This window comes from Pezoporus wallicus, unplaced genomic scaffold (genome assembly GCF_028554395.1).
Source record: "Pezoporus wallicus isolate ANWC-B61680 ecotype Strahan unplaced genomic scaffold, APGP_CSIRO_Pwel_v1 contig_5542, whole genome shotgun sequence".
NCBI lineage: Eukaryota > Metazoa > Chordata > Aves > Psittaciformes > Psittacidae > Pezoporus > Pezoporus wallicus.
In genome coordinates this window covers 1,464,939-1,481,906 of record NW_026640165.1, presented here as the reverse complement: position 1 = coordinate 1,481,906, position 16,968 = coordinate 1,464,939, and the positions used below count along the sequence as shown (strand labels likewise).

The 16,968-nt window shown below is 44.3% G+C and overlaps 1 protein-coding gene across 1 annotated transcript in view; it reads right to left on the bottom strand.

The window, feature by feature from the left end:
* Positions 1 to 680: 680 nt before the first annotated feature.
* CDHR3 (cadherin related family member 3) overlaps positions 681 to 16,968 on the bottom strand; it is a 38,970-nt gene continuing 22,682 nt past the window's right edge. Inside the window, exons 12-19 of the mRNA XM_057417878.1 lie at positions 14,034 to 14,260; positions 12,266 to 12,437; positions 10,955 to 11,199; positions 8,203 to 8,384; positions 6,856 to 6,869; positions 5,327 to 5,358; positions 4,377 to 4,425; positions 681 to 1,928 (exon numbers count right to left, since the gene is read on the bottom strand). Of these exons, the coding sequence (XP_057273861.1) occupies positions 1,603 to 1,928; positions 4,377 to 4,425; positions 5,327 to 5,358; positions 6,856 to 6,869; positions 8,203 to 8,384; positions 10,955 to 11,199; positions 12,266 to 12,437; positions 14,034 to 14,260 (1,247 nt within the window). The 3' untranslated portion in view covers positions 681 to 1,602. The remainder of the gene's footprint in view (positions 1,929 to 4,376; positions 4,426 to 5,326; positions 5,359 to 6,855; positions 6,870 to 8,202; positions 8,385 to 10,954; positions 11,200 to 12,265; positions 12,438 to 14,033; positions 14,261 to 16,968) is intronic.

Here is a 16,968-nt window from a genome sequence, read left to right as displayed (position 1 = left end):
TACTCAGGAAAATAAATATAAAACCCTTTAATGAAACAACGCAGTTAACTTCTTCAGGTAGCAAAGATTTAACACTTGTATGTGCCAGGCACAGCTTGGTGTCAAAGTGACAGAAAGATCAGTGTTACAGCAGTACTGCCAGTTACTTCTCTGTGTCACCTGCCTAGAATTGAACAGATCATGTTTACAGCAAACGAATGCAAACAATGGTGGTTTGGAGCTCTGAATGTGGGGCTAGCCCTGTTGGTGCTGGAGGGTCAAACAGCACTATAACAACCGCCACAGACACAGTAAACCGATAACATGCTTATAGAGTATCAATCACTCCTTCCTATCTCTATCATTGTGGTGTTAATGACAGCTGGGTTTCTGATTGCACAATGAATTGGCATTTGACTGAAGGGGTTTGGTGTTTGTAAGAGAAGTTGTTCCTGAGCCAAACCGCTCCTTTGGAGCGCAGCAGAGTTGCAGCACTGTGACGGGTGGTTTTGTGAAGAGTAGGATCCTTGGTGAAATCACCCTGGGCCTCCACTGTACCACAAAACTCAATGTATGTGACAGACTGGATAAAACATTCACTGGCTGTCCCTGCTCAACTTCAACTGAGTATTTTCTTTTGCCACCTTGCCGCCAAAAACCTTTCAGTAATCAGGAAAGAAAGGAAGCCAAGACATGGAGTATTCAGTCATTATTTATAATTCATTTTCTTCAGATTAAGATAATTTTCTGAATTCTTGTAGAGTTTGCTTTTTTTATATCAGGTTCTTAGGCAGCACTTACATTATACATGCCCACACTTGGAAAAGATTATTTCACCCCATGTGTTTACTGTCATTATTCTTTTGAGTGTGTTCCACTTGATTCTGTTAAACATTAAATACGCCAGTGGAAATACCAAGGGTGAAGATATTGAATGCTGCTAGTGTTACAAAAGATAAATAAGCTGAAAGTGTTGATATGACAGCCTGAGATACCATAACAAACTTTGAGTTTTCTCCACTCTAAAACTGCTTTCAAGCCGTGGTCTTTACTACAGCAAGATGGAAGGACAAGGAGGGGCTGAAATAAAATACTGAATGAGAAGAAATGTTTTTAGCTTTTACCAGAAAGCTTTTCAACTCTGTTGTGTTTTTCACCCTTTCTGCTGCTCAGCAGGAACAGAAGACTCCCATTCACTGCTTGACAAAGAATGTCTGCTTGTCGGCTGGCCTCCCCAAAGGCAGTCAGAGGATGTGGCCATGTCTGTCTGGGGATGCAGAGCTCTTCCAGGAGGAACCTGCCAGTGGCTGTAGCCCAGGGACAGCAAATGCTTCTGTCCATGACTCTGCTTTTGCTTCCTCTTCTCCCTCTTTCACGTCCTCCCCTTGACTCTCACTCTTACCTGCACCTGCCAAGGGCAAGTCTGGCTTCATCCTGCCTTTGGGTCCAGTTTATGCAGCAATGGGCACCTTATGTTTTGCAGTCAAGATACAGAGAGAGAAAATCACATCTGGTTCTTCGGCTGTTCAGAGCAGAGGTCATCTGGGAGGCACCTTGGAGTCTCATGCACTCTGCTTTAAGGCTAGCTTACTGGCAACACAGCACTCATTTTGGGAGAGGAGGTCAGTACCTGCCTCGGGGGGCTGGTGAGGATAACCCCCTGTTCTCAGACTCCTCTTTCTGCTTTTGTAATTTCAGCCCATCCTTGCCTTGTGTTTCTCGTTGCCCTCCTGTGAGCTTGGAAGCTGGTTTTGTCTCTGCAGCCAGCTCTTTCCCCTTCTCTGAAGGCTGTTTTTTGCTTGGTGCCTCTGCTTTTTCTGTCCCTTGGCCACTGTCATCCATGGCACTGGATGTTATCTGTAGGGCCAGCTCTGGTTGAAGGGGCTCATTGCTCTTCTTCCACCTTCGGGCCCCTGACTGTGTATTGAATTCGTACATTCTGCCAGTAACTTGTAAGGGAGAAAAGAGAAGTGATTAAAATCATTCCTGCCACAGCAGATTAAGACATGACAGTTCTCCTCAGGATGGGGTTGAAATGAGAAACATGAAGCACCTGGAATGTCAGCTGAGTTTGGGAGGTAGCCCCAAGAGGGAAAGGCCTCATTCCTGCAAGCTGGAGTGGGGACCTGGGTGTCATGGTGGCTGCTCAGGGAAGATCTGGGATCCCCAGTGAGTTTTGGCTGTATATATTGCTTCTCCATTTGCACAAAATACTTTCTTCCAGGCTTAATGTGCACATTTGTCGTTAACAGAGTGAATACTATTTCCTGTTTGCGCAAGTATGTACTTCATATAAACACAATATTGTTAAATTTGGGTTGTTTAGCTACATTTTCTTGTTTGAAAGACTTTTAGCCCTCTTCAGATTTTATGGATGATTTGTACCTGTACATTAAAAGCATCTTATCCTTCAGTTCATTTAGTACCTAGAGATAGGTGGAAAAATTGCTGTGTGTCCAGTGCTATTGCCTCACAATCTAAATCACCATCTCTTGCTGAACAGAGAATCAGGAGCTGTAGTGGCACTTCTTTGTAATTAAACATTATTAATATGAGACAAACAAAAGACCAGTAAGGCCTGAAAAGAAACAGTGGTTTCATGTTGCTACATGCTAACAGTTTGTATGTATCAGAATTAATGATTTCTGACATATTAATGCAATCTGAGCAATTAAAGATGAAACTGGATCTCTTTACATGTTATTTTTCTGTCTGCTTACAAGGCGGGCAGGTTAAAGCAGCTCAGATCAGGAAGCAGCTCCTGACCATCCCTCCTAATCATATTCCAGAGATGATATCCTGGGAACTATTAAATCTCATTTCCAAACCGCTGACGCTTGATCCTGTAGGGTTTGGGATGAGCCAGGAATGGGAGAGTGCACACCACACATTTCTCTGCTGACACCACAAAGCTGTGTAATAGCGCAATGCTCATGTCAGGCACGACACCAGGCTCTAGAGGGCGGTTCAGGTGGGCTCAGGTATCCTTAAGTCTGGTGCTGAGGCCAGGTTTGTTGAGGAAGGGAGCCACCAGCTCTCCTGAACAAACACCAGGATGCGGCTCTTGCAACAGCCCGGAGAACATCCATGTTTAATATATTATAAATGCAGTTACACAAAGAAAAAGCAGGGACTTTGGAGCCCATCCCTCCAGATCTCTTTATAAATAGCAGGTGGGCTTGGACATGGACCAAACTGGCCTTGAGCAGCTTTGTGGATGGGTTTAATTGCACAGTAGGGTCCCATTTGTTTGCCCAAATTCTACTGAAGTCCCCATGCCTGGTGTTTCCCATTAGCTCACAGCATCTGACAGCTCCAAGCTAGCTAATAAGAAACACAAGGTACAGGCACTTGTGTGGAAATTCAGCCAGATGAATCCAAGCCTAGAATCCAAGCCTGCCTTCTTCTGGATAATTTTTAGACCTATTGTTTCAGACCTATTTTTGGATCTATTTGTTAAAGACCTATTTTGACTGACTGTCTCAGTTTTTACCAGCCCCCCCTTTCTCCATGCCAGGGATCCAGCACCCTAATGCCAGGCCAAGCACCAGGGTACAGGGCTCAGGCGCAGGGGCTGTGGATCGGGGGGGATGAGGTAAGGCAGATCAACCCCTAGGAAAAAAAAACAAAACACTTTTCTGTAATGAACCCACTGCAGAGCACAGTGGCCATCACTTGGAAAAGGGATAAGCACCAAAGCTCTGGCTCATCCTGGTTTTCCTAACTTTCACCTTAATTTCACTTTTCCCAGCTGGTTAATGAGATATACTCAGAGTTAGCTAAGTATATTTCAGCTAACAGCTGGAGCCTGGTGACACTCAGTAACTGATGCCACCACAACTGTACCTAAAAGCAAATATCTTCCCTTTCCTCCCTCACAAGTGATGTTTTCCTCCCCAACAAAAAGCAGGAATGCTGCACTGTTGCTGCAAGAGAGGAGGTTTGAGAAGGAGCAAGTAACTCTCCCACCTGCCCTCATCCAGGGAGAGGTTTAAGAGGCAAAGTCAATATATCTGCAGCTACATTAATCTTCTGACCAAGTTACAGACATGGGAAGGGTGAAACTCTGTAGCCATGACAGCACCCGAGTAGGAGGCTTGCAGCAAATTCTCCCTCCCCTCCCACCTTCCTATAGCAGACCCATACGTTCAGGTTTAGCAGAGGAGCAGTGAATAATCTGGCCATCAAATGTGTGCTTTCAAGGGCCATAAGAATTTCTACCATTAGAAATGTTAGTAGGGCAATGTCTTGATTTTCACTATCTGTGAAATATAGCTCCCGTTCTCCTTGGAAACAGCAAACCTGAAATATGAAAAGCAAATGTCGAACCATATTTAAATCAACTAATCTGGTTTCCAGCCAAATTATCATATCCACTGTTAATTGCTTTTTATTACCTGGGTCTCTGGCTTCACCATCAAAGACAGTGTTTAGCTTTGTCATTGTCTGTGAAGAGAGACAAACGTGAAATGAATCCTGTGAATTAGTTAAGTAAGAAGGAGGGGCGGTGACTTGGAAATGGTGAACTAAATGGATTGAGATGGACTTGTATGACCTGCCTATTGAACTCATATAGGCAAAACTGGCAACAAAAGCCATTTGTGATGTAGTGTGTTGCCACTAGATGTTCAAAGGAGAATTAGTAAGGTCTGACATGCTAAATACCTCCATGTGTGTAACCGCAAGATGGTCACCTCCACCCAGAGGGGGATTGGGAATCCCCTCTTTGAAGAGCCTGGGGAGGGAGAGTACACTAATGAAAGTGCTTTGCAGCCTTTATGGTGTTATGGCTATGAAAAAGGAAGGAGATCCAAGATCAAGGAGCAAAGAAACATCTGTTAAGTGGAATTAACTATGGCATTTTGCTGCAAACAGCTTATGAAGACCAAACTCTTTACAGTTTGGGGACATTTATGTACCTTATTGGTTGCACTCAGGCAGGTCAGGGTTAGCTGTACAGGTCAGTGGTAACACAGCAGTGCAACATTGCCATCAGGGCACTTGTCCTCCTGCCTCTGTGGCTACAATGAGTCTCCTTGTCACTGCTCTGGATGCAGCCTCTCTGGCCTCTCACATACAGGGCTGCCACAGCAGCTGGAGAATTCAGCACTTGGCAGCAAAGGGGGTACAGCATAGATAAGCACCCCTCACACTCAGTGTTGCCTCCAAATAGAGGCCAGCTGGGGCACTGAAGTGTTTTGCATTTGGAGAGAATCCTGTTTTCCTTGTCTATCATTTTTACGTTCTCATTGGAAAACAGGCACCTTTCATAGAGAGAGTCCTACAGTCAGATTTCATGATGGGGCTGGACAAAACTAGGTTTTGTTTTGAGGCTGGCAGTACTTACCACAACCACATCTTTCTTGGGTTTCTTCTTTTCTACAGGAAGGAAAATACACATTGTAAAGAATACAATTTCTCTGACAGTGACTAGAGAACATTAAAGCCAAGATTTCCTCTTGGTACATGGTACCAAGAATGGAAATTCTTGGTATTCAACTTCTGAGACATCTCAAGTGATCCTTATTTCTCTTTTAATGCTGATCCCTCCTGCTATTTGAAAAGTGAACTCCTTCGTAGTATTTTGGAGTGAGAAACCAGAGTTGCAATGACTAATCAAAAGTATAGCCTCGAAAAGTCTTATTCCTTCAGTAATGAATAAATAACAATGGTTTCTTTAACAGATTTCCCTTTCTAAATAATACAAACAGAGAAATTCAACTCTGGGGATATTTGAACTACAAATGTGGATTATTTTTTTCCAGTGAATGTTTGTAGTTGTAAAGCTTGTGCACTCAAACATGCACTTGGAGGCAAAACAGGGAAATGCCGCAGATCCAGTCAAGTAAAATACAGGTTGAAGAACAGTTTGGTTATCTGTGAATTTACCACACTATTAATTGATCCCACATGCAAGCAAATACAGCAGCAGTGCCACGGGCATCTCGACAGCACAGATTTGTGGATGATACCCAACTAGTTGCTATCATTTCTTCTTGCTTGCTCCCTGCCGATGTGTTTACGGCCTTTCTTCAGACAACTGTATGCCTGGCCATCAACAGGCTTTACAACCAGGCAATACTCCGAAGAGCTGCGGATGGGTCTCAACCTGAGCACCGACGGGAAACCTTTCTGTCTGGCCTTTGATGCCCAGCATTTGGGAACCAGTTTTCCAGAAAGCACCAAGCATCCATTTTTTGGAAACCAGCCAGCTGAAATGCCTCAAATTGGGCAACCAAGAGAACAGCTAATTCTGTTGGGTTTTGTTAGTCATGTGTTTTTGTCAAGCTGGGAGATACTGACTGAGAAGGGGAGTTGTAAAAGCAGGGTCTTACTGAGCCCATATGAACCATGCTTGCTAGCAGAAAGCTAATGAGACTAAAAGCAATAAGACTGCTTTTTAAAAAAACCTGGTTTTTTAATGTGCAGCTTATGCCCCTGCTAAGTTATACAAACCCCTTTAAAGCACCAATACTTGAAAATAAACCTTCAGGTACATGAATTAATGACGTCAAGGAAGCAAATGAAGGGATCAGAGATCAGCAAATTAGAGTGGAGAGGACTCTTGAAGGTTCTGTAGAGGGATGGGATTATTTTTTGACATCATATGAATTGCACGTGAAAAGAACAGCAATTCTTTCGCATCCATGCCAGAATACCTGGCAACTCTGAATTTGGATATTACCTAATAGTTAATAGATTTAAAGACCATGAAATCACTTAGGAAGACCTCCCATAATCAGCCAGTGTTATTTAATCTCAGTATTCTTGTATTGGGTTAAATTTATGTATCTAGAAATGGATTTACAAATTCTACATTGAATCGTAAACAAGGTTTTGTTGTGAAGTATGAAAATACAGAAAATAGGTGCATACCTGGAGCATTTATCCTGTAATGAGAAAAAGATTAAGAGTGTAATTAGAAAATGTCACACTTTTGCCTACATAAAAATACCATGCTTTGTTCTCTTTCATTTGGCAAAAAGAATGTGCTTTCTTGAGTTCTGGGATTTGCTTGATAGGTTTGGTTTCTGATTTTGCTTTCACTGAAGGCCTGAATCGTTTAATGCTGCTCTTAAACAGGAAAACAGCCCTGAGCATTGCTCCAACACCTCCCCAAGAAGTGATGATATTAAAATGAAGTCTTACTGATGAAAACATGATGGATTTATATAATCTGGAAATACATATTTTCAAACATTGTCATTTTGTTCCATCCTTGGAGGAAGGTCAATTTTTTGGATCTGATGTGCTTGGATAATACCTTTTAAAATATTTGAAAGGTTATAAATGTTTTTGAAAATACAGAAATTGCTTTTTAATGGGAGAGCCTGGTTCCTGATGAATCACTTGCCCTGTTAACAAATAATAACAATAGCCAGCTATTCGCTGCTAGATTCATTTGCCATTTTTATCACAAATTGCTAGTTTCCTTTCACACCATTCAAATTATAATCACAATTATATATTACCTGTTTACTGTAATTTATAAATCTAGTTCCAAATCCTAAGAATACTTACAGAAATCTTTCTTTTCTAATTCTAGTCCATTTAAAGAGCTGCTTATCTTTGTTCTGTGAAGTAAAAAGTCAATTCAGAGGCAATCTGGCTCCAGCCCACTGAGGAGGCTGCCAGTGGGGATCTCCGCTGCTTCCCACACTGAACCAGAGCTGGTTCCAGGTGCTTCCATGGCTTTTGCCAAGCACAAGCACTTAGAGATATAGTGAAACTTAATGGGCCAGAGCCTTGCAACAGGCTTGGATAAAACTCCAGGAAATCTGCAGAGGTTTTGCCAGAACAAAGAATTTGGCATGAGCACCAAGGTTTGGAAAAGACTCTGGGATCTAAATGCCTCCAGTAACTACCTAGATGGGAGCTCACTCAGAGTGGGAGCCAAATACAAACCAAAAACTTCTGTATTTTTGGTCAGCACTGTCAGACGCAGATTCTGACTGAGCCTCACAAGCACAGCTGCCCTTTGAGGTTACAACTGTGAATTCCGCTATTACCTTCAGCTAATGCTAACGTTAGCAAATCCATGAAGAAAATGCCATAGACATTTTTCCTTGATTTCATATCATTAACACCAAATATCACTGTGGCTGGCAATAGCATTCACTACAACAAAGGGCACACCGCTATGAACTATTCCTCATGGCTGAAGGGCCTGAGTTCTCTCTGTCATTGCTGGTGCTTCCCCAGCATGGCACTGGGAGGACTCACAAAGGTTTTCCATGTGCTCTGCCTGCTGGAAGGCCGTGGGTACAGACCCAGGTCGCAAGGAGGAAGCCCAGGTAGCCCAGCAGTCCGAGGAGCAGCAAGCTGCAGAGGGTGATGACAAACGGCACGTACCACGCCGATCCGGAGTAGAGGTTTTCCTTTTTTGTCACAAGAGTGAAGCCAGGCTTTTAAAACAAGATAGGGAAAGTTCCTCAAGGCTGCATACTTGTAAGGTAACTGACACCAACAGCACCTTTCATCTGGTTGAACTTATGCACTGAAGCACCTGGCCCTATCTTGCCCCAGGGCTCTGAAGATGATGGGCAGAGAGATAGAGTCTGCTGGAGGCAGTGATTCATCCCAGGTACCTGCCTGCTGACTGCCAAGGCAGCTCAGATGACTGAGATGGACCAGAGCTCCTGGGGCAGCCAAAGGTAGGTGAAATGGAGCCCACCCACGATGCAAAGAGGTTCCAGATCACATTTCCATGCCTTATATTAAAACAAGCATGCCATGGCGAGGTGTAAAAGCCTCAGGATGCCTGAGAAGCTGTGAGTGCACTGTTGGAGGGTGTGCAAGTTCAGGGAATACTGCCATTACCAAGATAATGGTTTCTTGTTACCTAAGGCAAAACTGGAAGTAGGTCATCTTTACTGCAGTGATCATTCAACTCACTCCGTAAGAGGAGTTGAACCCTGAGGAACTGGGTTATTGTATAAAAAGAAATAAAACTCCTTTTTTTATATATATTTTTTACCCTGTGACTTGTTCCAGAAAGGAAAACCACACTTCCTGAGCAGTTGCAATCTCCCACATCTTCCAAGTGCCAGAAGACACGTCTCTGAGCTGGTGTGTAACTGTGCTAGCAACTCATTCATTAAAGTCCCATCATGAAACTATCCTCACATGGATCAAAAATTACTCATTTGGTCTACTTGGGTCATTCCTAAGTGTGGTACTAATAGTTTTTATTGTCTGCTGAAGGTTTTATTTGATTTTCTGTAAAATATTTGTAATCACATTGCGTATGAAATGCAGTAGGGTACCCATTTCTTTCCTATTTAAATAACCTATTTAGCCTCGACAAAAAAAGTACATCCAACCCTTAGAGAAACTCTCAGATAATCTTTAGATCACACCACCGCTCCATCCTCACCGGGACTGAAGTCACAAGTGACTTTTTGTGACAGGGCTTCTTTTCTACTGCTACCAGCCTTCCAGCGTCTGATTTATCAAGTTCCTGCACTGAACACGTGTAAGGAGTAGTGTTGGGAGAAGTTGCTATAATGGAAGTGCTCTTCTGGAAAACAGACTGAAAGTGGAAGGCTGATATCTCTGGGGAGGCAGTTTTAGTGCTGTGGTATGTGGTCTAGACTGTTTGTAGTTGTGGTAAAGCATGGGGAAGAAATACAGAATAAGTTTTGTTATTCAGCTTAACTTTTCATTTCCACATCAAGTAGGGGGAGGAGAAGGCTGTGGGAAAACCATTTATTCCTTCCCAGCAGAGCATTAGATAATAACAGGGTTATTAATCAGTCTGCAAGTTTGGATTTAAGCATTTTCATAGCAAAGCGTCCAGACTTGCATGTGCTGTTTGCAGGATCCTCTGGTTCTGGCTAGTTACCAGTAATCCCTAGCAGATCCAGACCACTTTACAGTGAATAGCTCTTTTACCCCTTCACCAGCATACTCATGTTTTCATTCCTTCATGCAAGAGAAAAAAGGGCAATACCATCTGCAGGCAGGCAGAAAATGAAAGGACTGCAGGTGAGCTGGTGCAGCAAGGGATGAAGGTGGGACTGGTACAAGGGTGGGGACAGAGGGTCTGTACCCTAAGGCTGTGCTGCCTCTGCAGGCAGAATGAAAGCCAGCTCTCCTCACATCCTGCACCAGCCTGATGGAAATTATCTCCAAAATTAAACTGGTGAGCCAGAGCTTGCCTGGGATGGCTGTGCAGAGGGATAGACTGTATTGATGGGACACAAGCCCACAGCTCCACAGATCATACCCTGGCTGCTGAAATCTGTGCAGGCCTCTTCAGCTCAGCTATGGACCACCACGTGGGCAGGGAGCTCAGGAAAGACCCATCTCACCCCTCTGGATTTGCTATTTGAAACCTGCTGAAAGCTCAACAGCACAATGAGGCTGTGCACAACTGCTTCATTTCCTGACAGGCAGCTCAAGGGCTTACGTGATGGTGTCCTCTAGGATGGAAAAAAGCCCTTTCCAAATGATGAGGATCTCTTGTTGTTTTGTTGTCTATTTCAGTTTTAGTAGCCACAGATTAATGTGTTCCACTGCTAAAGAAGCACACAGAAGTGCAGGGCAGCTGGGGGAGTGAGTAACTATGAATAAAAAAAGAGGTAGTGTGAAATGCATGAGGTAATTTTAAGGTTCCAGGCAAAGGTTAACCCTTGCTCTTTCCTTATTAATAAAGCTGCCAAAGTCTTTAACTTTCCAGTTGCCTGGTAATGGCAGTGTGCCCAGTCCTTTGGCTACTTGCCCTTTTTGTTTTAGAAACTAAAATACAAACCATATGTTATGACTCTGTACCTGAGACCAATCATTCATGACAGTAAGTACATCAACTATGTCTGGCTTCAACATCAGAGCACAGAGCTCAGCATTTCCCAGGACTGGACCCACTGTAGGCTTCTGCTCTCCTTTTGCATACATCTACCCTCTTTTGTTCACTTCTATGGAGATTAGTCCATAAAATAAATGCAGAACTAGACATAAATTTCAGTGAACTTACTGTCGTGGTAATGGGGGTAGTTGGGTTTGGGATAACTCTGAGGCTTAAAGTCACTGTTCCAGTTTTAACTAGGTGTGTAGTTTTGTCCCTGGCAGATAATAGATTGTCGTCTGTTATGTAGACACGCAGTTTGTAAATCCAGTTTGTATCAAGTCTGCTTTCATAGTCAAACCTCGATGCAAGAATCAGCCGTGATGTGTTGGAGCCAGCACTTGGTGAAAAGGCAAAATGATTGTTCACGTTGCCTGCAAAAAAACAACAGCGAAGCACAAAAACTTTACTTTAATCACACATTAAAGTAAATGTGTGGAACAAGCAAAACAATTTGGTTTTGCTGAAAACTTCTTATGGATCACTATCCACCTGTGTGGTGAAATGTCATTGTTGAGAACTGCTCCTAGATCTTCCTGATACCATATAAAACAATTTGAAACAATACAATCATAAAAGCATTAAAATATAGAATAAGACCCTTTATGGGGATGCAGCTGAGAGGAGGCTGTGGAAACACTTCAGAGCCATAGAGCACATAAGAGGTGACCTGAATGACCTGTCCTTGCAGCCAGGAAAGCACCCAGAAGCAGCAGCATGCAGCTGAGGCAAGGACCTTATGCTGCTGCAGGGCTCATTATGCCTGTCACCAGAGGCCCCTTCAACACCTCTCCGTAGCCCCTCCCTCTAGCCAGAGGTGGAGGCCTTTGAAGAGGTCCCCAGAAGAGATCTAATGACCTGGGGACATTAATTGCCTCCAGGGCTTTGTCTGTACTGTGGACCAGTGATGCAGGCTCCCCAGACTTCATTTTCCGTCAATACAGCAGCTGCAGGTAGGCCAGCTGCTGTTAGGCTCCAAACAGACCACACATACAAGAGATCAGAGCCATGAAAATGCATGAAATGTGCTTTGGTTTTGCTCATTGCCCCATGGAGCTCCAGAGTTGAAGTGACCTTGAAGGCCATGTCTATTGTACGACACAAAACAGGTCATGGGCTGCTCTGCGGCTCAGAGGCCAACTGCATGGCACAGCTCATGTCTGTACAGCCAAAAGTGGACCTGTGGTCAGACCTTTACTTACTAATACAAGCACAGCCTTTGTATGGGTTTGTGTGTAGGTATCACTGCTGCACTTGTGGAGATACACCTCTTTGGGTAAGCAGTAAAGTGATGATGAGCAGAATTTGTGGATCACAACTAGCTCACCATGAGAAGCAGGACATAAAACTGTGCTAGGTTTTTATTTACACATCAAAGTGAACCATCAGCATTCCCTAATTTTTTGCACTGCTCCCAGCTCACACACCGTGACACAGTACCTTCATTAATGAAGTAACGGAAAGAGCTGGGCGGAGAATCACGATCTTGGCATTCAATCCTGAAGCCGTTAATATTGGTCCCAACAGCTAAGCTGACTGGGATTTGAAATGAATAGAAATTGGGTGAACAAACTGGTTCTTCATCATTTACTTCCAAAACATTGACAGTTACCTGAAAGAAAAGAGCAATAGCAAGCTGAACCACATCCATTGTGCTGAGCCACAATTTTATTAACTTCAGTAACTGTTTGGCTTTGCCCATTTTGCTCTTTTTATCAACAGCAGTTGAAGAGCAGTGAACCTCTTTTCCAGTCTAGTTTCTACCAGAAGATGTCTCTGATCATTTGACGTTCAATTCTTGCGATCAACACTTTTCTGGAAACTGGTTCCTCAACTTGAACTATCTTCCAAAACCGTGGGGGTTTTGAGCTGATGTGTCTGACTATTTGAATCACCTGAATTGTGTCATAGTTAAAATTAGAAATAATAGTAGTGCCACATATTCATTAAACCTCCTAGCAAGACTCTAAAATTGCTTCACAGTCATTTGCTAGGCTTCTTAGCATATTTAATAATAATTCTGAACATGATCCATGGAAGGAAGGAAGACTCCTTATAGACTGTTCCCAATGAGAGAGAAATGGTGGTAATGGCCTTCTGCATGGCTGGGAGCACCCCAGGTAGCACCAGAAGTGCTTAATGCCAGCTGGGATTACCTGGCTGAAGGAAAACAGTTACCCTTCTCAAAGCTCTTTCCTCTAATGCCTATTGGTCTCTAACAGGCAACAGGTAAACTTGTCATTGTTAAAAGCTCCTGATGCTGAATTTTCCTTAATCATCACCTCAAAATACTATAGGTGGGGGCCCCTCAGTTCAAGCAGGACAGGGACCTGCTGGAGAGAGTCCAGTGCAGGGCAACTAAGATGATTAAGGGAGTGGAGCATCTCCCTTATGAAGAAAGACTGAGGGAGCTGCGTCTCTATAGTTTGGAGAAGAGGAGACTGAGGGGTGACCTTATTAGTGTATATAAATATATAAAGGGGGAGTGTCACGAGGATGGAGCCAGGCTCTACTCAGTGGCAAACAATGATAGGACAAGGGGTAATGGGTACAAACTGGAACACAAGAGGTTCCACTTAAACTTGAGAAGAAACTTCTTCTCAGTGAGGGTGACGGAACACTGGAACAGGCTGCCCAGGGAGGTTGAGGAGTCTCCTTCCCTGGAGGCATTCAAAACCCGCCTGGACACATTCCTGTGTAACATTATCTAGGTGTTCCTGGACTAGATGATCTTTCGAGGTCCCTTCCAATCTCTAGCATACTGTGATACTGTGATACTGTGATACTGAAGAGATTAAGAACCTCCCACCTAGCATCTCTATGGGTGGTGCTTGGCTTGAATAGAAAGGAGGCCTAGTATCCATATCTCCCTCCCTCCCACCCCCCCCCCCCCCACCCGAGAGATGTGCAAAAATCAGATGCAAGGCTGTCATGAGGAAGAAGATGTGAAAAGGAGGAAAAAGGAGTCTGTATGTGAAAGACACAGGGATTCTTTGAAAGAACTACAAAATACCTTTGTGAGCATACTGGCTATATATTTTCTTCTGAATAAAAGAGTTGTGGGCAGCTATTTAATTAATATATGACTGTGCAGGGGTGAACTGGCCGTTTACAGACCACAGTGTTTTGCCCGATGTCTTACTGTTCTTGCTATGAAGAAGGAAGAAAAATGTAGATAAAAGGGGAGAAGTGGAGTGAATTTACTCACAGATGCAGTTGCAGTCTTCTCTTGGTCTGAGGCCTGTACTGTGAGAATGTGTTTCTGAGCTGTTTCATAGTCTAACCTAGCTAAAATCCTCAGATGTCCTTTGGTTGGGCTGATCCAGAAGATATTTGCGTAATTCCTGGTGCCTCCTCCAGCTACAATGGAATAAGTGACGACACTGGGTGGCCAGTCCTTGTCTCTAGCACTCACTCTTCCAATGGCGGACCCAACTGAGAGACAGAAAATGCATATTTCTGTAACATTTTAAGGAAAAGGAAGTACAGAGTATGTGATCCAACTAAAACTTGATGAAACTGAGCTTAAGATTTGTTTTAGGGTTTTTCACCCCCCCAAAAGTAAAGTTTTAGCGATTTTCATCCCATTTCTCACACAATGGTGCGAGAAATACTAGTTCATCATGCTGTGCTATGGCTCCCACATGTATGGGCTTGCCTTCTACCAATAAATACCAAAATGTAAGGAGTCTGCGGAGAACCACAACAGAAGTGCTCTGCTCATGAGGGCTAACTTGAGCCCTTGCACCAACACCTTGTGGCAGCCCAAGCATTGGCTTGGTTGGAGGAACAGGGCTCTTTGTCTGCCTTTAAAAGCAGTTGCTGCTGTTCCTTCTGAGGTCTTTGGAAAGCAGTTTGAATTATTTCCATGCTGAGCATTTATGAAGAAAACTACATTTATGAAGAAGAAAATGGCAGCGCTGTAAACTGTGAGAACGGGGATGGGTCTGTGCACACCCGTCTCTGCAGTCATTGATTCAACACTAAGTGGATCCACATGGCCTGGGGATATACAGGATGAATAGTCTACATGCACAGAGGAAGACAGAAGGAGGATGTAAATCAACGGTTGGCATTACTTTTTTTTCCCCTGACCCTGTGATCTCCAGTCTCACTGCAAACTGTTGGCTCCTGTTTGGTATGGCAATAGCAAGCACCCTGTTAATGTCAACTCAACCCTAAACAAAAGGCAGTCTGAGTTGAAGAAAACATATTCTTTCTCTTGATAGTCTCAGCATCCAGCAGAGTTCTGTGGCTGACACAGACAGCTTTACAGACATATCCATGTCACAGATGGGTTTCAAGTGTTATCTTGCTAAGATACACGTCAGTGGTATGAGGAGACACACAGAGAATAGGAAATACTACAAAATTCACCATATCATGCCCACTGGGAAACAGTGTAGAAAGCAGCTCTATCCATGTACCACAGAAATAAAAGTTGGGCAAGAACAACAGGCTGCTGAGCAATGCAAGACACTTGTTATTAACACCTGAAGGTCAGTGTCCTCTGCTGAGTGGCCATCCTTTGCCTCCTTGTCCTCCCTTAGCCTTCCTCATTTTCCTGGCAGTCTGGCTGCTGCAGGATCCAGGGCTGCCATGGATCTTTGGCCAGGCAGATCCCCCTGGGAGCCAGCCCCTCCTGCCCCACCCTCCCCAGTCTCTCCAGCTGCCTCCCAGGCCTTCCTCACCACACCAGCTGTACTCAGCAGCTACTGATGAGGGTTTCTCTACGGGGCTGGCAGGAGTGATTTTTGCAGACCTGTGGACCTTGGCAGGATCATCCTGACCAGAGACAGAAGAAAACCAAGCTGAGGGTGAGGGCTGGATATTTGGGGCTGCTTCTTTGCCCGTGGCAAGGGAGAGGAGGTTGTGGACACGATGGCAGGGCTGCTTGAAGCGTGCCTTTTCCTTTCCACCACCTCCTGCCTCCTGGCTTAGCAAATGGACACAGAAGCACCATAGAGCCCACAGGTCTGCTGACCATAGCCACAGCTGCCTTCACCTGTGATTTAAGCTCAGCCTGGACATAATAATTTGATTAATTCAAGCAGATACTAGGTTATCTGACTGCTAAATCTCCTGGAGTTTCATGGGCAGCTTCGCCATATACCACTCAGATGCAGTGATGCAACTGGATGACCTCCTTGGTGATGTGGCCATGGGAGTAGGTTTGTTAGTGAGAGCAGCCTGGGGCAGTGTTGGACATGCTGAAGGACAGAGATGTCATTCAGAAGGCCCCAGCAGGCTGGAGCTAGAGACCAACAGTACTCATGGAGCTCAGCACAGACAAATGCAGTCCTGAACCGAACAAGTCTGTGCATCTGAGCAGGCTGAGGCTGACTGAGCAGGAGCGGCTCTGCAGGAATGGACCCCTGGCCTTGGGGGACAAGTTATACATGAGCCACCAGAGCACCCTTGGGGAATGGAGACTGCGTACTGGGCTGTATTAACAAGTGTATTACCAGCATGTGGTGGGAAGTGACTAATCCACTCTGCTTAGCAACCATAAAGCTACCTGTGACCAGCCTCAGGGCCCAGGTACAAGAGAGAAGCTAAAAAAGGCTGGGGAGGGCTGAGTAGAGAACACAGGAGGAGAGGGTGGTGACACTGGGCTTGTTCAGGCTGGAGAAGGGAAGGCAAAGGGGGATTTAATTGCTGTGATCCACTACCTAAAGGGCAATAACACAGAAGACAAAGACACACTCTTCTCTGAAGGGGACAGTGAAAGGACAATAGAGAAAAGACACAAGCCACAACAGAAAATTCCAGCTGGATACAAGGTAAAATTATCTCGAATGAAGGTTGCTCAGCTGCAACAGGGCTCAGAGAGGCTGTGGAGTCTTCATCCTTGGGAATTTTCAAAATGCAACTGGATGAGGCCCTGAGCAACCTCATCTAGCTTTGAAACTAGCCTCACTCTGAGCACAATTTGGACTGAAGATACCCATACATCCCTTACCCCTTCAATTTTTTCTGTGACCCTAGAAAGTTCAGAATGAGAATCAAGATTTACCCAGAATATATCTCATGTACCTCCCAATTTTTTCTCATTCTATACAATAAATACAATAAAGACAGTAAGTGAGGTCCTGGGTCAGAAAGCCTGGTTTTGGCAGATCAGGTCATATGAGGAAAAGGCT